The sequence below is a fragment of the Notamacropus eugenii genome, chromosome 1 (assembly GCF_028372415.1).
Source record: "Notamacropus eugenii isolate mMacEug1 chromosome 1, mMacEug1.pri_v2, whole genome shotgun sequence".
NCBI lineage: Eukaryota > Metazoa > Chordata > Mammalia > Diprotodontia > Macropodidae > Notamacropus > Notamacropus eugenii.
This window is the reverse complement of record NC_092872.1, coordinates 1,659,176-1,684,552: the sequence shown is the minus strand read 5'-3', so window position 1 is coordinate 1,684,552 and position 25,377 is coordinate 1,659,176. Positions and strand designations below refer to the sequence as shown.

Sequence of the window (25,377 nt, the reverse complement as noted above, 5' to 3'; positions counted from 1 at the left end):
TGATTTTCAAATTCCTTTTTGAGTTCTTCCATGGCCTGAGCCCACTGAATATTTATTTTGGATATTTGGGATACAGAAGCCTTGACTTCTATGTCTTTCCCTGATGGTAAGCATTGTTCTTCCTCATCAAAAAGGAAGGGAGGAAATATCTGTTCACCAAGAAAGTAACCTTCTATGGTCTTGTTTTTTTTCCCTTTTTTGGGCATTTTCCCAACCAGTTACTTGGCTTTTGGGTCCTTTGTCAAGAGTAGGGTATACTCTGGGAATCTGTGAGATCTCAGTTCCTCCGAGGTGGCACAATCAAGCTTGTACTGGTCTGGATGCAGAGAGGGATTTTTATGCCCAGCATCTTAGCAATTACCTCTCCACAGCCACCTGGCCTCCAGTTCTCAAGTCAGCACTGGGGGCTGGTTTTCAGATAAGCTGGATGGGCAGGGCCGCCATTCAGTGTGAGACAAAGACCAGCTCAGCCTGAGCCTCCACCCAGGCCTGAGGTAAGACTCAGCTCTTCAGTGCCCCCAGGGGTTTTTACGCTCCAACAATGGAGCTTCTGTATGGGCTGCTGTGCTGCCTCTGTGGCCACTGTCTGCTGCTGGAGTTATGGGAAGGCCCTTCTCCCTTCCTGGCCAGCTGATAAAACCCTGTCACTGACCTTTGGCACCTGTGGGTTGAGGGATCTGAGGATCCACTGCTGGGACTGGAGATTCCGCCCCCCAGGTGTCCTCCTCCTGGAGTCTCGTTGCTCAGCCAGGGCTGGGCTGGGTTCTGCACTCGGCTCCGTGTCTGTTGCAAGCCCAACCAACGTTTCAGTGGGCCTTTCAGGTCACCATGGGCTGGAAATCTCCTCCACTCTGTTGTTCTTCACTTCTGTTGCTCCAGAATTTGTTGAGAGTCCCTCTCTACAGGTATTTTATGGGCTGTGGGGAGACCCTGCGTAAATGTGTCTTTCTAGTCTGCCATCTTGGCTGTGCCCCCTCCATCTTCTCTCAAAAGGAAACGCTTCCCCTACTATGTGTAACTGGTTCATATTTTAAAACTAATTTTAGCATGTCATCTTTTCCAAATAATTCCTGCTCTTCTGTTGATAGTCTTTATGGGCAACTGTGAATTTAACTGAATCTAAAACAACTTACCCAAAGCTTATCATAGATGAGACAACTTTCTTACTTCGAGAATTTGTGATTTTATCAGTGGAGATGCTGCCTCCTGTGATTCAGATCACAATTCCTTTTTATCCTAGTAGATAGTCTTCAAAGAACTGCCATAACCCCTAGCAATACCACATTTCAAACTATATTACAAAATGATAATCATGAAAACAATCTGGTACTGGCTAAGAAATACAGTGGTGAATCAGTGGAATAGATTAGGTACACAATACACAGGAGTAAATGACCTGAGTAATCTAGTATCTGATAAACTCAAAGATCCAAGTTTTTGGGGTAAGAACTCAGCATCTGACAAAAATTGCTGGGAAGAATGTAGAAAACTTTGGCAGAAAACAACAACTCAAACTGTATACTAAGCTAAGGTCAAAATGAGTAGGTGATTTAAACATAAAATGTGGTATCATAAATAAAGTTGGGGAATATGGGAAAATGTACCTGTCAGATCTATGGATAAAGGAAGAGCTCATGACTGTACAAGACATGGAGAGCCTCATGGTAAGTAAAATGAATTTTGATTAAATGAAATTAAAAAGGTTTCACACAAACAAAACCAATGTCGCCAAAATTAGGAAAGCAGGAAACAGAAAATTTTTTTTACAGCAACTTTCTTTGATAAAGGCCTCATTTCTCAAATATATAGGGAACCAAGCCAAATTTGTAAAAATAAGAGTCATTCCCCAATTGATAAATAGTCAAAGGTTATGAACAGGCAGTTTTCAGAAGAAGAAATCAAAGCTACCAATAATAACCAATACCAATGAAGAAAGTGCTCTAAGTCACTACTGATTATAGAAATGCAAATTAAAGCAACTCCGAGGTACCACTTCACAACTATTCAACTGAAGGAGAAAGAAAAGGTGGGGTGGTTGGAGGGGTTGTGCGGTTGTGGAAAAATAAGGACACATGCATTGTTAGTGAAGTTGTGAATTGGTCTGACCATTGTAGAGAACAATTTAGAACTATGCCCAAAGGGCTATAAAACTTGATGCATACCCTTTGATTCAGAAACACCACTACTAAGGTTTACATCCCAAAGAGATCAAAAAAAGAAAAAAGGATCTATCTGTACAAAAATATAGCATTTTTGTGGTGGCAAAAATTGGAAATTAAGGGGATGCCCAACAATTGGCGAATAGCCAAATGTGTTATATCACTGTGGTGGAATACTGTTGAGCTGTAAGAAATGACCAGCAGGATGGTTTCAGAAAAACCTGGGAAGACTTTTAGGTGAAATGAGCAGAACCAGAAGAACACTGTACAAAGCAGCAGCAATAGTGTGAAAGACTTAGCTACTCTAATCAATGATCCAAGACAATTCCAAAGGACTATGATAAAAAATGCTGTCTACCTGCAGAGCAAGAACTGATGAACTCCGAGTGTAGATTGAAGCATATTTTTTTCACTTCTTAAATTTTTCTTGGTTTTGTGTGTTTTCTTTTGCCACACAGCTAATATGAAAATATTTTGCGTGACTTCACGTGTATAATCAGTATCATGCTGCTTACCTTCTCAATGGTGTAGGAAGGAGGGAGAAAATTTGGAAATGAAAATTTTTTGAAAGTGTATGTAAAAAACATTTTAATATAACTGGGAAATATTTAACAAAATAAATTTAAAATACACATGTATGTGTATGCATGTGTATGTGTGTGTTAATATATTTTAAAGAGTTGCCATGAACAAAAACTGTATCCTTCTGAGTTCATCATGGTAATGAGCCTCTAGAGACCAGGCCGGTCCTCAGATGGACAAAATCCAGTCCATTACCAGGCCTAGATGTGAAATATTTTCAGCTTGGAGAACCTATCAAAACTTCTTCTCTGCTGAAAAATTCAGTTTCCTCCACACCACAAGGAAGCAGTGGAGTATACAACTTTTGTGTGGTTTTGAAAATTTCCCTGTTAAATATACATGACAAATATATTATCCCAAAGACGTTTCTGCCTACCTGTCCATTATCTCTATTTCGTTCAACTCGTTCCCTTCTTTTCTGCCTTCGTTGCTGGGAATGGAAGGGCTCAGACACAGAACGATGGGGCTGTAAGTATGGGTTGATTCTATCCTAAAAATGAAAACAATTTCTCATATCCATGGAATGAAATGGGATTTTGGTCTTCTAAATGGCCAAGATTTCTCAGTTCACATCCAAAAAAGTACTCCTGGGCTCAGAAGGAACAAATTTCCCTTGGCACGTGTAGAAATTCTGAAAATAAATGTCTATTCTGGACTATAATCAAAGCAATATCAGTTTACTCTATCCCAATTCAGAATTCTTTGTTTCTCTTTGCCCAACTGAAAGAACAGATTATTCTGGACTACTTGTTCCCTGAATGCCACTTTCCATCCATCTCCCACATCTTTTGCATATGCACAGGAGCATCCTGAGAATGCACTGTCTTCACTTCAACACCAGGGAATGCAGATGTCTCTTCAAGGCTTAGTTCAGGGGTCTCTGATCTCCTCAGCTGTTAGTGCTTGGTTGCGCTCTCTCTCTCTCTCTCTCTCTCTCTCTCTCTCTCTCTCTCTCTCTCTCTCTCTCTCTCTCTCTCTCCCCCTCCCTCCCTCCCTCCCTCCATTTCTCTCACTGTGGGTGCACTTTCTGTTGCCTAATCAAATCCCTGGTTTTGAAGGGAAAGGAAAACTTTATTTCTGTCTTATTATCCTCAGCACTTAGTGCAGTCCCATCTATTAAATAAACATTTATTGAACTTAACTAAACTCTTCGGGCTAAGAATTTTCTATAACTTTTTAATGGAAAAAATAATTGTAAATAGGTGGTTCAGCAAAACACCACTTGTTTCTTTTAAACTACAATTTAGCTCCTGATAAAAACCAGTGATTTGGATGCAAATATATAACCTACTTTCAAGAATTTAATTTAATTAATACATAAAAAAGCCTTCTTTCAGTACTTCTGTGGAACAGCTTTCAGGTATAAAAATCTCCACATGCAGAGGATTCACTTTAGATAGTTATATAAAGAATCAGTGCACATCTTGTCCAGAAAAAAATGGATAAGAAAATGCACTTCCCTCTCTTCTTTGGGGAGCTACGAATGTGGAACTGTATTTACTTTCAGACTTGGGTGAGAAATTGCTACATTTTGCTGAATTAATTTTTTTCTTTTTCTTTTGTGTTACAAGGAAAGGCTCACTGGGTAAGAGGTGAGGAAAGATGTATTCAGAAATGAAGGTAATATAAAAACAAAATCTATCTTTAAAATTACAAATGAAAAAATATTTCATTGAAAGATAATAAATTAAAATAAAATAGCCTTGTGCCAAATTTACTATTACAATATCTGTGCTTTCTAATAACTAAGACTATGAGGCATTGATATTTTGATAAAAATATTTTTTGAAAAGTAAATAATTCAACATTAACACAAGATAAGGTTGAGCTATGAAGCAAAGTTAGCATTTAACAAACAATTTTACATCTACTAGCAACCAACAAACTATAAAAGCACAGAAAAAACATCTTTCTATGTCTCTTTTGTCACTGTATTCAATATCAGACAGAGAATAGTCATAAAAGATGAAAAGCTACAGTGATTTTTTCAAAACTTATAAACTACTTCACCAGGAATTAAATAAGATCAAATCAGCTCATCAAATTCTAACGAGGGAAAAAAACATTATTTATCAGTAGGAACAAGTAAGATATGTTCACTAGAAGGTTTATAGACTTACCAGGACAACAGGAACAAATGGTGCTAAGAGTTTTTCGGTGGAGTCCAAACTATCCTGAAACAAGAAGATCTTGCATTTTCATGAACAAACAAAACCCAGAGAAATAAAAGCAGCTTAAAATTGATAACGAAAGTAGCTCTCAAAACTTATGTGAATGTAATCTGACAGTCAAATATGGAATAAAAATTATAATTTTAGTCCTATATTTCACTTCTTCAAAATCCTTTGATAACTTTTAAAAATCTTTTCCTCACTATTTCACTTTACCTTTCCAAGCCTTGATCTTCTGATAACTTCTTTTTCTTAATTAAACAACATAATCAATCTATTTTTGACTATATACCTTCTCTAGAAGCTGATCAAAACTTGCCCAAAGGGTGGTGAAAATGCACTGAGGGCCAAGGAGAAAGTAATGTTAGAAAGTCAGAACTAGATAGTGAAGACCTGTGCAGGAGGGAGGGAGATGGAAAGGAGGCAAGGAAGACAGCAAGAGGGAGAGAGGGAGAAGGGAAATCTAAGCAATCGTTAAGAGTTTCTCCCTCTTCACTACCATCACTGGTACAGAATAGGACAGAGATAGCTAAGAATCTCTTCAGTCCAAACCCCTTGTTCTAGCTTTTATACAAAATGATATCTGGAACAGACCTACGTAAGACAACTTGCATTGGATGCAACTAGTACACCATACCGTATTCTGAAACTGAGAGCTGACGCTGGCCAAAAGGCTCACCTGGTCCGCTGGCTTGAGGTCCTGGTGTAAGGGCTGCAAAAGTTTCATTGTCTCATTGTCCTCATCAGTGATCTCACCTGAGGTCTGAGAGGGAGCCAGATTCTCAGGCTTTGTACTACGTGGCTGTCCCTCTTCCTTCCCTGGGGCCACATTAAATTTAGCTTCTGGCTCCTGTTTCGGTGTGTCATCTTGCAGTAAGTTGTCAGCCTCTGAGCTGCTCCCCTCAATGGCGGGTAAGATGTTAATATCCACCTTGCTGATGGTGGCTAAAGAATCTCCAGGGCCGTGCCTATCGTCCTTGTTGCGATGGCGTTTAGGATGTGCTACGTCTGAGCGGCAAGCATCCACGGGGCTGTCCTGGGATAAATATTCTCCTTCAACCTGCAAACATGCTATAAGAATTACTATGGTACTAATATCTTCAGTGTTTTAACAATCCACATTATTTAAAGAGTTCTAAATAAACTTCATTACCGTGACAGCTTTTGAATGTTGTTTTAGAATAAATTTATTTTTTTAGAGAACATTTTTTAGAAAAGTACAAATATTTCACATAAACTGATACAATGATTTGACAACCTATTATTCTAACAGCTGTTAGAATATGCAGTCTTTTAATGGGAACGTACCTCTGTAGGTATCTTGGAAGGCTTTGAGCAATATTGCTGAGAGAGGATCCTTTCAGTGTCTGATTCAGTTTTTACTGAAATAACTTCAGCAGCAGGTCTGATTTTAGGGTTACCATTTTTAATATGGTTTTTAGAAGTTCTCCTTCATAAAGAGGAAATACAGGAAATACCTTAAAAAGTTGCTTTAATCAATGTGGCAAAACTCAAACTTTTATTAATGCCTACTAGGTGCCATACCTTGTGCTAGGTGTGCTGGGGAAATAAAGACAAAAAAAGAAAAACGTATACTCTATTGGGGGTGCACAGATCTGAAAATACAAAATACAGATAGTTTGGCTGGAATGTAGAGTATACGAGGGAAAGGGAACATTAAAAATGTAAGTGTGTTAGACTGTATTAAAGGAGCACACAAGCCACACCACCATGCCCATCCTGGGGGGTTCAGCTTCTCAAAATCTGTCTGCAGTCTTTATAAACCCCTGCAAGTGGACTAAGACCTAGTGTGACATGGCAGAGAGTGTTCTGGATTTGCAGTTACAAGGAATGGGTTCCAATTTCATCTCTCTCTCTCTCTCTGTCGAACCATGGGTAAGTCAATTAATCTCTCCAAGTCTCAGGTGCATATATTAGTGCTAGAAAGGACCCCAGAAGTTGTCTAGTCCAATTCCCTTATTTTGAGATAAAAAACCTGAGGTTCAGAGTAGTGAGCCATCCAATGTCACAAAGACAGGAGGCATGCCCATCCCTTCAAAATTTAATATAGGTTACACTGTGAGATCTGGGAACAGCTGTTTGGGGAGAAAAACAGTTATGAGACAAAATGGGAGCTTACTTTTCTGAGGGATCCCTCATGGGGTCTTTCAGAGGTCTGAAAATAACTTTTTAGATCTGAACAAATGCTACGCAGTCAAACAATTTAGTCTTTGTCTTGGCCCTTTGCGTTTTCAATTTTAATAAACAGAGATGAGTCAAAAGGTAAAAGACGAGAATTTAGTACCTGAGTCATTTGCTACAAAGATTTGGCTTTAGACGCCGACCTAGAGAAATATCCAAAATATAGATGCCTTACTTCACTGCAACTATTAACTTTTTAGCCCAGATTCTTGTATGGGAAATGTCTTACGCCTTTGTGACCTCCAGAAACAAAGAAATGTGGCGTCTTATGTAGGGCTGCCTGAGTATGCTTCTCACAGAGGGTCTTTCCTCAGGCTTCTTGCACAGCATGGTTCTTATCAGTTCTGCCAGTTGTGGGCTATAGTCCTTTGGCATTGGTGGCAACTATAGGGAGAAACAAGAGGACAAATATGACTCAGTGTTGGAGAGAAGAAGGTAAATAATCCCCAACAGCATCCAGCACGCACTCACAGCACATCTGGACAAGGTGGCAATGGCTAAGCCGCTTTGGACAGAAGGACAAATTTGAATATTTGCAATGTCATAATTTTTACATCTAGTCTATGAAGAGTTTAATAAGACAATGGGAAGAGATGAGCCAGTCACGTGGAGAGGAGAAGGGATGAAGGGTGGTGAGACACAGTGCCCCCTGGTCCCTGGGCAGGGAACCTTGCCCTCACGAAATGTTGTTACCGAGGGGCTTGCTACAATGACATCCACATGATACATAGTAACGTTTTCTGCAATTCTCAACTTAGGAATAGATATAAGTTGTTGCCGATGATGTTATCGTACAACAAAAATAGGATCAAACTCAAAAGGTGGATTATTTTCAATGGCCTTCATTTAATATCTACTTAATATCAAACTCTTTTACGGACCAGACACCCCGCCAAAGTTCCATCAAACCTATTACAGGGTATCTGTTTTCAAAAACCCACCCTACACATATGTGCACATATATGTAAGCATAAATAAATATGCATTTATGAATATAAAATGTACATACATGTTTTCTAAAGCCATTAAGCGACCTTGCCGACTGATGCTGAAAGCGCTATCAGTCCCCTTTCCCTCCTCTGAACTCACTTCTTCCCATACGAGGTGCAAGCTTTCTCTACTCACTCAAAGTAAATGGGTCATTTGCAAAGTTGGGCTAAACAGACCTTGTCCCCAACACGAAACACAATCAGCTCTAGAGCTGTTTTACCTTTCCTTCAATAATTCGATAAACTAAAGAGTTCATGTCTCTTGCATTGAAAGCGTGTTTCAGCGTAGCCATTTCATAAACACAGCATCCCAAAGCCCAGACGTCAGACTGGAAAGAGAAAAAAAAGGGTCAGCGTGGTTTCACCAAATCCTTCCTCATTTTATAGTAAAAGATTTTCCCTATACAAATCTGAAGACAATTCTGCCCTTTCGTTCAATCTGGCTCTAAAAGTACGGACAATTAGAAGCAGGGTAAGTTGATGATGGTAGCCCTTCCCCACCTTATAGTTGTAGGGTTTGTTTGAGAATAATTCAGGACTCATGTAGTATGGCGTTCCGATGAGAGTACTGGCCATGTCATATTGATTTTCTAGCACTCGAGCAATCCCCAGATCGCCTACTTTGATGATGTTTGTTCTTGTTAAGAAGACATTCTGAGTTTTCAGATCTCGGTGAAGGATGTGCTTTTCATGTAAATACTGCAAGAGAGAAAGAAAATTTCATTAGTAGCACATAAAAACCAAATTTCTTTTAGATTATTCTTTTGGAGTTCCTTGGCCATAAAGACACAACAAAGTTTTTCTTTGTAATCATTATTATGTAAAAGGCTTAAGGTAAGAAAATCAAATCCCATACAGGCTTTCCCCAAAGATTCCACAATTTCTAGGCATAGAGATGTATGACATGACTTTTCTTTTCAGGTAAAAAAGGACAATGGTTTTTAAAAAGTTACCATGTTGGTATTACATAAACTCAGTTAAAGCCATTCTATTTCTTCTCTCCAAAGGCAAGAAATATAATTTGTATTGGGGTAGATTTATATTTCAAGACAGCATCACAGATTTAGAGATAAAAAGAACCCTAGGAATCATCTAGTTCACTTTTATTTTACAAAGGGGACAAGAGAAGAAAATAACTTTCCCAAGGCCACACAGGTAATAAGCAGCAGAAATACTGAGATTTATGCCTGGAACTTTTCCCAAGCCACTATGCTACCTCTGTTCTTTCCATTTTACAGATCAGGAAGCTGGGGCACAGAGTGTCAGAGCCACAACCAGAACTACCTGGAACTCAAATATTTTAATCCTTGGCTCACAGTTACTTGCATTAGACTCAAGGCGGTAGAGTGAAGTAGAAAGATGAAGTTGGAGTCAGGAAGGCCTGTATTCCAATCTTCTCTCTGACACTTTCTGTGTGACAACAGGCAAGTCACTTAACTTCTGAACCTCAGTTTACTCATTTGTAAAATAGAGGCAATAATATTTAGAGGACCTCACAGGGTTACTGAAAGAGCTATTTTCTTTTTAGTCTGGCCATGGAAAGGTTGACTATAGAAGAGAGTTGTGGGAATCCCCAAGGTCAATCTCCAAGCAGGACCACAGGCTCATTTCTATTTACAGTGTCCTTGAAAATCTAGATGGGCCATTCAAAAAAAAATTTGCTCAGATCCAGAATCGTGCTTCTGCAGTTAGCTCACTTTCAAATTTGCATCCATTAAATGTAAGCTTATTTTTCTATTCTTAAACTGCTATACTCATCTGTAGGAGGAAGTCCAGACCTATACTTTCATATGTGTTACTTAGTACCCCAAACCCTACTACCTTAAGACAGGGGAAGTGGATAACTGATAATGAATCTATGCATTATGTGGTCATAGACACCCAGTCATTTCTACCAAAGCAAACTTTATTCCTAAGACGAATAAAGAACTGTGTCTGAAATCTCTCTCTCATATTATCTTCTGTGACCTGAAAAGTGACTACAAATTTGTTCAGATAGAAATATCACTAGGATAGAAATGCAAAAACAGTTTTCTATGGTAAAAGTGATATCTAATATATCTGGCATTACTGGGAAAAATAAAAAGTTCTTTTATATACTACAGTACCCTTTATTTTAAAGGATGGAAATATTTCTAAAACATGGTTTACATATTTCCAATATAATAGATATTTCCTTATTTCCTTAAATGGACCACCTTAAACATTAACAATCATTTCTTCATGCCTGATACCATCATTAGGAATAATGATTACTGCATCATGAATTACTATTCAGAGGCCACACAAAATAAAATGGCCTGAGACTGCTGTAGTTTTTAAGTAGAGGTGGCAGTGGTGGGGTGCAGTACATACAATACTGGGGCTGGAATCAGGAAGACCTGAGTACAAATTCAGACTCTGGGACTAGCTCTGTGACCTTCAGCAAGTCACTTCACTTCTACCTTCCTCAGTTTCCTCAACTGTAAAATGGGGATAATAATAGCACCCATTTCCTAGGGTTGTGAGGATCAACTGAGAAAGTATTTCTAAAGCTTTTAGCCTAGTGCCCAGCACGCTGCAGGTGCCCTATAAATGCTAGCTAGTTTTATTTCATCTCTTTTTTTTATAGTTTTTATCTCTTTTCTAGCTGTCAGCTGCTATTTCTAGCTAATGTTCAGTGTGCCTGTCACTAACAGCTTTCCTCCACCACCTTTCTAAGTTTCTGCCTCTATTCTGTTGGACAGAGGGAAATCAGATAACCAAGCGTAGTAGAAGTGTGTCTAAATTAAGAATCAGGAGCTGCTGAGGGAGGGCTTTCATAAAGAGTAAGAAGTTCAGATCATGGGCATGATATCCAGTCTGACAACTTACCTTCTTTAGCATACAAGGCTGTGCACCTGCATGAGGCAGGCACTCAAAAGATGCTCCTTTCACTGAATTTTTTTACTAAGTTTCTGGTTTTTGGTAGTGTTCCTACTAGCTGATGTTACTAGATAGGCGCATTGCATACATGTTGCTCTATTTAGGAGGATAGCTTCCAAAGCAAGAATCAGGCAGTTCCCTTGTGTTTCCTTTAACGACAAGCGCCCTGAGGGTTTACTAATTTGTGGCTCGGGAAGTGTAATTTTTTTTGGCAAAGAATTTTAAAAAGCTGTACTTTAACTGTGGCATAAGCCAAGTGTTTTTATGCTATGATTATAAATATCCTTGTTTACAATATGAAACTTTAACTAAGCTTCCATGCATATTTGACAAAACTGCAATTCAGCTGAAAGCTTTCACAAAAAGTAATTTGAAATTCTAAGGTCATAAAGAAGGACCCAGAAGATGAGAGGCCACTACATTAATACCTGTAGGGCCATAGCGATCTGAACAAACCACTCCACCACCTGGTTCTCAGGTAGAAGTTTGCCCTTCCGTTCTTTGAGTTTTCGATAGAGATCCCCTCCTTCACAGAAGCCCATAACTATGTAGAGCAGGCCATCTCCTCCTTCCCAAGACTCGCGATAGGTAACAATGTTGGGGTGCTTTAGCTGAGACAACAGCTGGGCCTCTTGCTCAGCAGCTTTCCGCTCTCGGCTGGAGGCATTTCGGAGGTTTAGTTTTTTGATGACATACTGCAAAGAAAACACATTTTACACATATGTATACAGGTACACACATGCATGAACACACAAAGCTGTACAATTTCTGATCTTCATAAGTGTTTGTAAGGTACTAAAAGATTCCTATAAAACCTAGCTTCTAAGACAATTTCATTGTAAAAGTAAACTGTGTAACAAGGAGACTAATTCACATAGCACAGAGGTGAAGAACCTGCGACTTCAAGGCCACATGTAGCCCTCTACATCCTCAAGTGCAGCCCTTTTTCAAGGCCGCAGCTTTCCCACCCCTGACACAACACATCTCAGTTGGGGAAAATGTATATGTATTGTGTAATAATGGCAGTGAAAAAGCAGGGGAGCTTCAAAAAGAAACTGCTAAAAAAAGGTTCCAACTTGACCTATCACCAGTTCCATTACAACATATACTACATTATTCTCCTTTATGAAAAGTGAACTTCTACCCAAGTCTTCTTCAGATGTCTAACAATAGTATGGAGGTCGTGACCCTGGGTTCTTAGAAAGCAATGCCATTGAAGACAAGCTCTGGCAAATCCTGTTGAAAAGCTTTACGTTTGAGCCTTGTGACCATCTTCCTGTTTTTCATATGAAAACCAATTTAAGTTTATAGGGGAATGGCCATTCAATAAAGGAATGGCCACTCTGGTGGTTTGAGCTCAAGGAAGGGTTAGTCACCAAAGCAAGACTGATTATATTTTGTTCATAGGAACTCATGAAACTATGTACTAAGTTGTGGAGATGGTTGCGATGTGTTAGTGGAAGGAAAACTATGAAATCAGAGAACCTTGAAGAAAACTCAGAATTTCCTAACACTGGATATTTTCCATTTTAGTTTTCTAAAATGACAAATAATTGCTTATGATTACATATGAATCAGTCATTTATCTTATATGATAAAACTGATATTACTATATATTCATAGAGCAATTAGGTTTTTTCTTTTTTGAATTTTTTTAGTATTTTATTTTTCCCCAGTTACATGTAAAAACAATTTTTAACATTGATTTCTAAAACTCTGAGTTCCAAATTCCCTTCTTCCCTACTTCCTCCCCACACACACACACATTCAGAAGGCAAACAAAGATTATACATGTGTAGGTAGTAATGCAAAACATGTTTCCTTATTAGTCAAGTTGTGAAAGGAAACAGACCAAAAAAAAAACCAAAACCAAACCAAACCTCAAGAAAGATAAAGAAAGTAAAAAAAGTATGCTTTGATCTGTATTTGGACATAGTTCTTTCTCTGGGGATAGATGGCGTTTTTCATCATAAGTCCCTCAGAGCTGTCTTGGATCACTGTACTGCTGAGACCAGCTATCATGCACAGCTGGTCATCTTAGAATATTGCTGCTTGTACACAGTACATTTCACTGTGCATCAGCTCACGTGAGTCAGGTTTTTCTGAGAGCATCCTGCTCATCATTTCTTATAGCATAATAGTATTCCATCATAATCACATGGCACAATTTGTTCAGCCATTCCCCAATGGTCATCCCCTCAATTTCCAATTCTTTGCCACCAGAAAAGAGTTGCTATAAATATTTTTGTACATATAGATCCTTTTCCTTTTTTGTTTTTGCCTTCTTTTGGGATACAGAACCAGGAGTGGTGGAATTAAATGCTGCCCTTTTACAGGTGGATGAACCATCCTGCTGGTAAATCCTGTGGAGTTCTCATTTTTCATTTAGCAGCTTCTGAATTTCCCCATCATTTTCATCAAACCAGTCTTGGTGTTTGTGAGTCTTCTGACCCAGATGAGCAGATGCAGTGCTGTACACCAAATCTGTGAAAGCTGCCCACTCTTTTTCTGCTCCACTGTTGCCAACTCTGTGTTGGCTCAACTTTCCCTCCAAATTAGCAACAAACTGTTCATGCTCAGAGAAGAGCATCTAATTTGTTGACATTTATTCTTCTGGTAGGGGAGCAGCGCATCTGATGAATGCAAATATTTGGCTTGGTAAGGATAAGTCTATGATCAGTCCAGCACTCTGCACCACACGTTGCCTTTGTCACTCTCACGTCTTGTCTGTCTCTTCTCCTTACAATCACATAGTCTATTAGATGCCAGTGTTTGCTGCGAGGGTGCATTCATGAAGTTTTATTGTGTTTAGGTAAACAGAAGACAGTGTTGGTGATGAGAAGGTCAAGCGATGCACAGGTCTTCAGCAGTAAATGACCACTGCTGTTGCTGTTTCCAACTCCATTCCTCCCTAGGACTCCCAGCCAAGTCTGGTAGTCAGAGCCTACTCTAGCATTAAAGTCATCCAGAATTATAAGCTTGTCCCCTTTTGGCTCACTGATAATAAGGGTCTCTAGGTCTTTACAAAATTTTTCTTTGACTTCATCGGGGTGGTCATGGAGGGAGCATAGACACTGATGATGGTGGCATGGCGTTTTTCCTGCAAGTGGCAATCGCATTGTCATGAGCCTGTCATTCACTCCTTCTGGTTAGGTCAAAGGGCATGCGTGGTTGTATAGCCCTTTGGGCACAGTTCCAAGTTGCTCTACAGAATGGATGAGCCAGTTCACAACTTCCATCAACAGCATATGAATGTCTCTTTTTCACCCACAACCCCTCCAACAATTGTCATTTTTCTTTTCTGTCCTATTAGTCAGAATTATTTTAATTTGCATTTCTCCAATCAGTAGTAAGTTAGAGCATTTTTTCCATATGGCTATACATAGCTTTGATAACTTCATCTGAAAACCATTCATGTCTTTTGATAATTTATCAATTTGGAAATGGCTCTTATTTTTATCAATTTGACTCAGTTTTCTATGTTAGAGAAATGAGGCCTCAAAATTTTGTTCACAGTTACTACTGCTAATTGTTTTTCCTTCCATCCTCTTTCTCCCCCGCCCCATTTATTCTATTCTTTCTCCTTTCACCCTGTCCCTCCTCAAAAGTGTTTTGCTTCTGATTACCCCCTCCCGCAATCTGCCTTCCCTATCACCTCCCCTCTTTCTGTAGAATAAGATAGATTTCTATATCCAGTTGAGTAGGTATGCTATTCCTTCCTTGAGTCAATTCTGAGGAGAGTAAGGTTCATTCAGTGCTTCTCGACTCCCCTCTCTTCCCCTCCACTGCAAAGTTTTTTCTTGCCTATTTTATGTGCAATAGTTCACCCCATTCTATCTCTTCCTTTCTCTTTCTTCCAGCACATTCTTCTTTCACCCCTTAATTTTTTTTTTGCTATCACCCCTTCATATTCAACTCACAACTGTGCCCTATGTCTAGATATACTCCTTCAAACTGCCCTAATAACGAGAAAGTTCTTATGAGTTACAAGAATCATCTTCCCGTGTAAGAATGTAAACAGTTTAACCTTATTATGCCCCTTATGATTTCCCTTTCCTGTTCTTTTTATGCTTCTCTTGAGTCTTGTATTTGAAAATCAAATTTTCTATTCAGCTCTGGTCTTTTTATCAAGAATGCCTGAAAGTCCTCTATTTCATTGAAGTTCCATTTTTTTCCCCTGAAGAATTTTACTCAATTTTGTTGAGTAGGTGATTTGTGGTAGTAAACTAGGTTTTTTACCCTCCAGAATATCATGTCCCAAACCCTCTGATTCTTTATGTAGAAGCTGCTAAATCTTGTGTTATAATGACCATGGCTCCATGACATTTGAACTGCTTTTTTTGGGCTGCCTGCAATATTTTCTCATTGACCTGGGAGCTCTGGAATTTAGCTATAAAATATAACAATATAATATTCATTTTGGCATCTCTTTTAGGAGATGATGGATGGATTCTTTCAATTTCCATTTTACCCTCTGATTCTAGAATATCAGGTCAGTTTTCCTTGATGATTTCTTGAAAGATGATGTCTAGGCCCTATTTTTTGATCAAGGCTTTCAGGTAGTCCAAAAAGTTTAAAATTATCTTTTCTGGATCTATTTTCCAGGTCAGTTGTTTTGCCAATGCATTATTTCACATTGTCTTCCATTTTTTCAATTTTTGGTTTTATTGTTTCTTGATTTCTCATAAAGTCATTAGCTTCCATTTGCTCAATTCTAATTTTTAAGGAATTATTTTCTTTCGTACCTCCTTTTCCATTTGCTGATTTTTTTAAGGAGTTTTTTCCTTCAGTGAATTTTTGTGCCTCTTTTTCCATTTGGCCAATTTTGCTTTGCAAGACATTCTTCTTCTCATTGGCTTTTTGTACCTCTTATATCATCTGGCATTGTCTGTTTTTTAAGGTGTTATTTCTTCAGTATTTTTTTGTGCCTCCTTTACCAAGTTATTGAATTGTTTTTTATGATTTTCTTGCATCATTCTCATTTCTCTTCCCAATTTTTCTTCTACCTTTCTTACTTGATTTTCAAAATCCTTTTAGAGCTCTTCCATGGCCTGCGACCAATTCATATTTTTCTCGGAGGCTTTGAACGCAGGAGCTTTGACTTTGTCATCTTCTTCCGAGTATTTTGATGTTAACTTGTCACCACAGTAATTTTCTTTGGTCAGAATTTTTTTTCTGTGGTTTCCTCATTTTCCTAACCTATTTCTTGACTTTTAACTCTTTGTTAAAAGTAAGGTTCTACTTCCAGAGTGGAAGGTACACTGTTCTTCCTAAGTTTCAGGCTTTTGTGCAGCTGTTTTCACAGATACTTCTAGAGACTTTGAAGTTTGCCTTTCTTTCAAGCTGGTATGATTTAAGGAGAGGTGTGTTTACTATTCTCCTACCCTGTGCTCTAGTCTGTGAGTGACCACAAACACTCTTTCCTGCCCTGGAACTGTGATGAAGGTGCCAGTTGCACGGTGGCCCCAAGCTCTGATGTGATAGTGCTCCTCCTCACTCTGGGACTGCCAACCAGGGCTGCAACCCAGATCCTAGTATGGGCAAAGCAACAGAGTCCTACCATCAGTGCCAGCAAAGAGACCCCTGTAATTTCCTTCTGCTTGCGTGTACTTCTTTCTGAACTTGTCCACTTTAAAAAATGTTTTAATGACCGTTCTCTTTTTTTGTCATCATCATGATCACTCCTCCCTCTACCCCCTTCCTTCACTCCAACTTTAACAACTGCAGTTGTTCTAACTTTGGGAATCCCACCTGTGGTCAAATTGATTCCCTTACAGAAGAAGAGCCTCTACACATCTGAGAAATCCATTCCAAGAACTGTCCCTCAACTCTGCCTCCCACTTCCTAGTTTTTTAACTCCTCTATTTTCAGCCTGAATTCCTACCCTCTTCACCCTTTATTCCTGTTCTTATCCCCTTACTCTTTTTCCAGTGGCAGAGCGGGTAGAGCAATGTACCTGGAATCAGGAAGACTCCTCTTACTGGGCTCAAATCTGGTCTCAGACACTTACTTGCTATGCCACCCTGGGCATGTCACTTAACCTTGTTTGCCTCAGTTTCCTCATCTGCAAAATGAGCTGGAGAAGGAAATGGCAATTCACTTCAGTATCTTTGCCAAGAAAACCCCAAATGGGGTCACAGAGAATCAAGCATGACTGAAATAATCAAACAGCTCTTTATCTCTGCACCTAGATCTGCCACACCCTCAGATACAAGATCAGATCTGCCACCTTAACAGATACAAGGACCAAGGTCTCCACCAAACCTTCTAACTGTGACTCTCACCACTTCTGTCCTAAACCCTAGTTTAAGCATCTCCACCAATTCTCCCAACTTGGCTTCTGTCCCTTCCTTCATTACCATTCTCCCCCAGATTGTCCCCAGTCAAAGCCCACATTCCACATCCTTCACCCCAGCTGTCATCTCTGATCCTTCAGCTGAGTTTCATTTTGGGGTTCCCTTCCTCCTCCCCAGCACACATTCCACAGGACCATTCCTAATAAACATAATAATTGCTAACAGTACTTTAAGGTTTGTAAAGCACATTACATCTATGGTATTACAGATAGGGTAAATGAGGTTGAGAGAAGTGACTGGACCAGGGTCACCCAACTGTTAAGTGTCTGAGGCAGGATTTGAACTCACGTTTTCCTGACTCCAGGTCTAGCACTCTCTCTGCCCTGGACCAGAGGCTCACTGCCATCTCAGCTCCTCAGTACCCCCTGCCCAGTCCCTTGGGCTCAGGCTTTGCCTGGCCCAACCCGGCCCAGCGGGCATTTATTAAGGCCCTCCTTCACTGTACGTTAAACATGGACACAGGATCATTTGGGGAGGGGGGAGAAAACACTACCACCCCCAAGGGTCTGTCCACAGGAGGAGGGCCAGGGCCTGGGCGGGGCTCTGCTCCCCTCCCCTCCTCTCCCTCCTCTCCCTCCTCTCCTCTCCCCCCTCCCCTCCTCCTTCCCCTCCCCCCTCCCCACCCCCTCCTCTTCCCCCTCCCCTCCCTCCTCCCCTCCCCTCCCCCCGCCTCCCCTCCCCCTCCCCCTCCCCGCCCCCTGCTCTTCCCCCTGCTTCCTCTCCTCCCTCCCCCTCCCCTCCTCTTCCCCCTCCCCTCCCCCCTCCCTTCCCCTCCCCCCCGCCTCCCCTCCCCCTCCCCCTCCCCGCCCCCTCCTCTTCCCCCTCCCCTCTCCCCCGTCTCCCCTCCCCCTCCCCCTCCCCGCCCCCCCTCGCGGGTCACCTGCTTGCCGTCCTGCCGGTGCCGGACGAGCGTCACCTCCCCGTAGCTGCCCTTGCCCACGGCCCGCAGGAAGCAGTAGGCGGCCAGGGGCATGGTCTCCGCAGGCGGCGGCGGCGATGGCGGCTGGGGGCCGGGGCGCCGCTCATTCCCCGCGGGAGCAGTGGGAGGCCTAGACGCTCCTGCGCTGGGCGCCGAGGCTGGGCCTAGCGGGAGCCCCACGGCGGGAGCCCCGCCGACGCCGCTGCCATGGCGATCCTGCCGCGCCACTGCGCATGCCCCGGAGGACCGGCCGTCGAGAACCCTCGGCGTTCTTCCCTCCGCCGGCCAGAGCGTCTCCCGGGCTCGTTGGCCCGAGTGTGCCCGCACAGCGCCCCCTTGTGGCGGGAGGGGGAGAGGGCGCGCTGCGCTCTGGTGGAGCAGAGCGAATAACAAGGTCTCAGGCTCCGACCCGAACGACAGAGAGCAGCCGCGCCTCGGGCGCCTCGGGCAGTGCCCCGCGGATCCCCGCCCCCTCCGCAGGAAGCCTTTCCTTACCCTGGCCGCAGTGTGCCAGTCCGCGGGCACGCCTGGCTCCTCCTAAGGTGCTTAATAAGTGCGCCCTGAGCTGTGCGCGAGTGGGCCGTGTGTGTACGCTGTGTTTAGACGTGCAGCACGTGTGTGCACATCCACGCACACGCACACATGTGTGACCGCGTCGTGCCCTGTTCGTGGCCTCCGTGTCCCCACGGGCCCCTGCGCGTCCGGCTTGATGGTGCATGGACGATGAACCCGGCCAGGTGGACCAGTCCAGCAGGCCCAGAGCGCCTCTCCAGGTGAGAACTGTCCTCCTGAGCAGGAAAAGGGGGGCTGCCCGAGAGACCGCGTGGGAGCAAGGGGGGCGCCCCGCCCCATTTGGACCGTGTGTGACAGAAAGGTGTGACCAGGACAGTGCCGGGGCTGCTCCAGCACTCAGAGCGCTGCGCCCTCCCAGTGCCATCCCAGTGCCCTCCCGGAGCCGGGCACCTCTCCTTGGGGGTGCCCCTGAGGAGCGCCTGGCCAGTGCACCCACATGGCGAAGGAGGAGGCGGTGAGGCTGCTGCGCCCTCGCAGTGCCATCCCAGAGCCGGGCACCTCTCCTTGGGGGTGCCCCTGAGGAGCGCCTGGCCAGTGCACCCACATGGCGATGGAGGAGGCAGTGAGGCTGCTGCGCCCTCCCAGTGCCATCCCAGTGCCATCCCGGAGCCGGGCACCTCTCCTTGGGGGTGCCCCTGAGGAGCGCCTGGCCAGTGCACCCACATGGCGATGGAGGAGGCAGTGAGGCTGCTGACCCGCTCATCCCTGCCTCATCTCCCCAACGTCACAGCCCCTTTGAAGACAAAGGACAAGCGCAGGTCCAGGAGCCAGGGCTTCTCCTGGAGCAGCCTGGGCCCCTCTCCGGAGACACACTGCTGCTGTCTGCAGGACTGAGACAGGCGGCCAGAGCATCTCCACGTCTTTCATCTCTGGCCCTAAGGGTCTGCCTGGGCAGGCTGTGCAGTCAGTCTGAGCCTGCCTTCTCTGAGTTCTGGTCTTTGACTAAGCTCTCTGGATCTTTCATTTCTGGTCCAACACAGATCTTATCCTTTGACTTTGCCATGCACTTGGGGGACCTGGATCCAAACACTGCCTCTTGTATTTATTATTAACCACACTGGACCTCAGTCTCCTCATTTGTAAAATGAAGGGGTTGGAAGAGTTGGCCTTACTTGTCTGTGACCCCATGATATTTCTCTCTCTGTAAGTAACATTTTTATGGAGTCCTCCACAGGAACCATCGAGGCCACCATTTGGTCTAAATTGTCTTTAACTGAAGCAGACTTCCCTTTTAGAACAGTCTCAACAATATTTCTTCACTGAATTAAGTTGTCTTTTTATTTTTGGTTTTTCTGATCTGTTTAACTAATTGTTTGATTACCATTTTGACATAGTTTCAATGAACCCTCCACAATGTACCTTTCCAATCTTAGTTTATTCTCTTCATGTATTTTACACTTTACAATCCAGCCAAAGTAGACCACTCTCAGTCCTCCACTATGCCCTCTCGTGCCTGCCTTTGCTCACACTGTCCACCCAAAATCTTTATTTTCAGGGTCCAACCCAGATCCTATGCATTTCCATAAACGAAAAGTGAAAACAATCTTTCCTTCTTCAGATTTCTTATAGTACTTTACCTGAACCTCTGTCCTTACTTACCTCTCTCTTAAGTCTTAGTTATCTGTGGGTTTTCCTTCCCCCATCTCCAGCTCCTATTATCTATAGGGTTTGCAAGAACCTTTAGAGAACAGGATCTGTGTTACGTCTATCTTTGTATCCCTAGCAATTGGAAGATATCTTACATGCAGAAGGTGATGCTCAAATATTTGTTGAAAAGTCATCCCATACTACTTTTGAAAGTTGCAATAGGCACTATAAAGGTAACTGCATACTCATTGACCTAGCACTCACCACTAGCATCCATGTATCCAGGGGTGCTTGGATTTACTCAGTCATTTTAATTTATTACTTCAAATGCCTATTTCTCTTCCTGGTAGGAGACAATTGGGACACTGAATTCAGGCTCACAGGGGCATTCCCTGAAATGTAATCCCCTATTACTGGTTTTAGAAACTAAGCTAAAAACAAAGTTTTCTGTCAGTGGCCCTGTGTCTCACAGAAACAGTTGCTCTCCTTAGAATGATCTTGCGGTTTTTACTGCCTTGCAAAAAACAAAAACAAAAAACTGAGTAGATGGACAAAGGTATCAAAGACACTTTTGAAAATCTTAAAATAAATTTAAATTGATTATTTTGACATTAACTACATTTCCCAGTGTATCCTTCCCACCTCCCCCGCTCTCCAACCATCCCTTATAATGAAGTATAAAAATGAGAAGGGAAAATCTCAGCATGACTGACCAACGTATCAAAAACTCATCTCCCTCTTCAGGAAAGAACTATCTTTTCATCTCTTCTTCAGGGCCAAACTTGATCATTATAATTCCACAGACGTATAAGTTCCACATACAAAGTTTTTTAAAAAATCCATTCAGCATACACAGACTAGCCAAACTAGTTCTAGTTCTCTCTCTCTGTCTGTCTCTGTCTCTCTCTCTCTCTATCTCCTTTGTCCCCTGAACCCTAGCTCCTGGGAGGCCCATATTGGTGCCTGAGTTACTGATGTCATCTGGTTGGCATTGGCATTACTGCAGCTCAGAACTCCCAGGCTCGAGTGATCCACCAGCTTCAGATTCCCCAGCAGCAGGGATTACAGTTGTGTACCACCCTGCCTGGTCATCCCAAGCTATTCTGATGAATCGTACTGGAAATTTTTATACCCTAGAAAGACAATCCGGCTAAGGTACTTAACATTTTATCTATCAAAAAATTCATCAAGTGCTTATTATCCCTCAATAAACATTTATTAAGTGTCTACTATATACCAGGCACGGTACTAAGCACATTGTGCTAGTCCTGGAGATGCAGCACTCTCAAGGAACTCCATGGAATACTTGGAGTTGGGACTAAATTTAAGCAAGCCGTGTCTGCCCCAGCACACTGACATGCTCAAGCCAGTAGTTCAAGTCTTAGCTTGCCATCTGGTGGTTTGTGCAGGGATTGCACCATGAGTGCCTGTACCAACCTTCCTCCTGAAAGATCAGTGGGTACCACTATTGCTCTTTACTGTCTTTTTCTCTCTGTCCATGTAGAGCAGGTGCCACTGCTGACAGGAGAAACCTCTGGGCTACACAGTCATCCAGCAAATATTTACAAAGCATATCCTATATGTGATATCCTGAGCTGGAGAAGGTAGCAAAAATCACATGAAAAATACCCAACCTCATTGGTGATAGAAGAAATGCAATTTAAACCAACCTTGAAGTATCGTTACTCAGCAAAACTCAGTGTTGGCAGGTTGATTCATTCGTTGTTAGGTGCCACAAGTTGGCAACATTCAGTAAGGGCTAGAGAACTCTTCTTGCTGAAAGATTTTTGGGGGAGGAGGAATCCTTGATCACCTATTGGGATTATAACCCAAAGAAATATGCTAAAAGAAATTTGTACCAAAGACAATCTTAGCAGCTCTATTTATAATAGAAAAAATTAATGGCAATGATTCCAAAGCAAAGGATGATTCATTGACGTGGAATAACATAGAGTTATTATAAATTAAAATTATGTAGACCATGTTGAAAAAAGGAGGACTTTGGATAGATTAAATATAGTACTATAACAACTGAGCATAAGTATCTATTTGTACATTAAAAAAGATTAGGAGGAGAGATACAAATAGTTTAATATTTTGTTAGGATCTTTTCCCTGTAAAATTGCTTTAATTTATATCAATTTTGTAAAAATAGGCTATCTCTCTCCATCCATACCTTTCCATTCCTGCTGCCCAAGTTCTTGCTTTCTTTCCTGGACCATTGTCACCCCCTTCTAAGTGGCCCCCCTGCTTCTAGTCTCTCCCCTTCCAAATTGTCTTTCCAGAGTCATTTTCTTAATGCACTGCTGTGGTTATGATATTTTTCTGCTCAGAAACCTTCTTTATTTGCTTCCCATTACCTGAGTAGATGAATGAAGGAATCAGACACTTTAAAAATCTTAAAATAAAGACCTTATGATCTCCCCATTATCTGCTGCTCCCTTACATCTATACTACTTTCTGGCCAATTTGGACCTACTCACTCTTTCCTGAACATAGTCTATACTTTTGCTGTTTGTCTTAGCTTGTCATGTTTCTTCTGCCTAAAATGTCCTTTTTTTGAGTCCCCTAGCCTCTCTAGTGGGATTATTGCATCTTTGGTTTCAGCCATTATAAATCTATTAACAGCCCCAAATCACTTTAATTTTTTGGTAACTGTTAGCTGAAATGGAACTTGTGGTAAAATTAAAAATCCCAAGGTTTGTTTGTTTTTCTTTTTTACACAAGCTGTTATTAAGCTAGGTCTACTGTACCTGATTCTATTTGTTACCTTGAGTAGTTGTGTGGAATCTGTAACAGTCTTTTAACCATCCCTGTGATGTAAACATGAGCTATATTCAGTGATTTTCCAAAGTAAAGATAGGGTGGGAGTAATAATAAGTTAAAGAAAGAGTGACTTTGGGGGCACAACCCCCATTATCAAACCCAGTCCATATAAGCCCAAATTAGAGGCTTTGGGCCAGGTTAGGAGTTGCATCGGCATCTTAAAGTCATAGAATTTTAGAGTTTGAAAGGACCTTAAATATCATCTAGTCAAAGTCTGTTGTACAATTGAGAAAATTGTGTTTCAAGGAGGTTAAATGACTTGCTCAAAATTATGCAACTATTAAATTTCATCCTGATTCTGATTTTGTATTCTAATGTATTAGCTATTCCTCCCAACACTGTCTCCCACAAATTCTATTAACATATCGTCATTAAAATTGTCAATTAAAAATATCAGATGGAATAGGGTCAAGAACAGAGCTGTGTAGAACACAGTTTATCAATTAGATTGATAATCCAGTCAAAGCAAAAATGAATCCATTTAACTATACTACAATCCAGTTTAGCTCTCTCCATTTTTTCCATAAGGGTTTGGAAAAACTCTTAAACACCAAGTACATGCTATCAATAGAGCAGAATGGCATGTAGGAAAGAGCATTGACTAGTCTTAGAATCAGAAGAGCTGGGATTGAAACCTGGGTCTAGATAAATCATTAATTCCTCTGAGTGGAGAGGAATGCTAGTGCTTGCAGCTGCAGGGAAAGAAAAGACCTTTCTGGGGAAAGAACAGAGCACAGATCATGAGAGCAGTGACCACGCCTCTCCTTGGACTATACCACCTTGAAAACACTGAAAACTTGCAGACTCCTAAAACTAGCTTTGAAAAGAGCAGCATGAAAAAGCCTGAAGCTTGGAACAATGCCTTGTCACGCTCAGGTGAGTAGAGACCAACTTAAACATAGTTCAAAGTCAAGAAATAGGATAGAAAAATGATCACATAACAACAACAACAAAAAAGAACTTGACCATAAAAAGCTTCTACAGAGGCAAGGAAGAGCAAGATGCAAACTCAGAAGAAGACAACAATGTGAAAATTGCAATAAAGCAAAGCCTCAAAGAAAAATGCTAATTGGATACAAATCCAAGAAGAATTCCTAAAAGAGTTTTTAAAAAAAATAACCAGATATGTGTGGTAGAGGAAAACTTGGATAAAGAAACGAGAGTGGTACAAGAAAATTATGAAAAGAAAATTAACAGCTTGGTAAAAGAGGCACAAAAAATACTGAAGAAAATAGCACCTTAAAAAATAGAATTGGTCTAATGGTAAACAAAACACAAGAACTCAATTTAAAAAAAAGAACTCCTTAAAGAGCAGAATAGGCCAAATGGAAAAAGAAGTACAAAAGCTCACTGAAGAAAATAATTTCTTAAAAGTTATAATTGAGCAAGTAGAAGCTAATGACTCCATGAGACATCAGGAAACAGTAAAGCAAGGTCAAAAGAATTTTTTAAAAGTGAAGAAAATGTGAAATATCTTATTGGAAAAACAATTGACCAGGAAAATAAATCAAGGGGTGATAATGTAAAAATATTAGATTCTCTGAAAGCCATGATTTTAAAAAATCTAGACACCATATTTCAAGAAATTATAAAGGAAAACTTCCTTCATATCTTAGGTATGGAGGAGAAAATGGAAATTGAAACAATTCACCAATCACCTCCTGAAAGAAAACACAAGCTGAAAATTCTTGAGAATGTTATAGCCAAATTCCAGAGCTGTCAGATCAAGGAGAAAATATTGCAAGCATGCAGAAAGAAACAATTCACATATTGTGGTGTCATGGTCACTATAGCATAAGATTTAGCAGGTTCTTCATTAAAGGAACAGAGGGCTTGGAATATGATATTCTGGAGGTCAAAGGCACTAGGATTGTTTTGTGTTCGTCCTTCATTGCCAAAGAAGACCATGACCTCGGAGAAGTGATGACAAGACTTGCACTTGACTTTGTTTTCAATGAGGGAGAGCTGCGCAGGTGACCAGCCTCACTTCTCCTCCAGAGCCATCTGAAACCAGTGACCTGATATTCCTCAGGAAGAATGGGGATGACCCAGGATGCACTGGGAGACCTTGGGCCCTTTAGACCAAGGTCTTTGCAGGTACTCAGTTAA

General features: G+C 41.5%; 1 protein-coding gene across 4 annotated transcripts in view; it reads right to left on the bottom strand.

Annotated features, from left to right (window-relative positions):
- NEK4 (NIMA related kinase 4) overlaps window positions 1-18,519 on the bottom strand; it is a 33,192-nt gene extending 14,673 nt beyond the window's left edge. The window contains exons 1-11 of one of the 4 annotated variants that reach the window (XM_072649802.1): window positions 18,244-18,519; window positions 16,392-16,538; window positions 11,436-11,702; window positions 8,605-8,802; window positions 8,325-8,432; window positions 7,344-7,498; window positions 6,458-6,472; window positions 6,221-6,362; window positions 5,592-5,972; window positions 4,862-4,915; window positions 3,118-3,231 (exon numbers count right to left, since the gene is read on the bottom strand). In XM_072649802.1, the coding sequence (XP_072505903.1) occupies window positions 3,118-3,231; window positions 4,862-4,915; window positions 5,592-5,972; window positions 6,221-6,362; window positions 6,458-6,472; window positions 7,344-7,498; window positions 8,325-8,432; window positions 8,605-8,802; window positions 11,436-11,702; window positions 16,392-16,538; window positions 18,244-18,336 (1,674 nt within the window). In that variant the 5' untranslated portion in view covers window positions 18,337-18,519. The remainder of the gene's footprint in view (window positions 1-3,117; window positions 3,232-4,861; window positions 4,916-5,591; window positions 5,973-6,220; window positions 6,363-6,457; window positions 6,473-7,343; window positions 7,499-8,324; window positions 8,433-8,604; window positions 8,803-11,435; window positions 11,703-16,391; window positions 16,539-18,243) is intronic. The other 3 variants (XM_072649809.1, XM_072649818.1, XM_072649825.1) reach the window with 3 other exon arrangements.
- Between the last annotated feature and the right edge of the window lie 6,858 nt (window positions 18,520-25,377).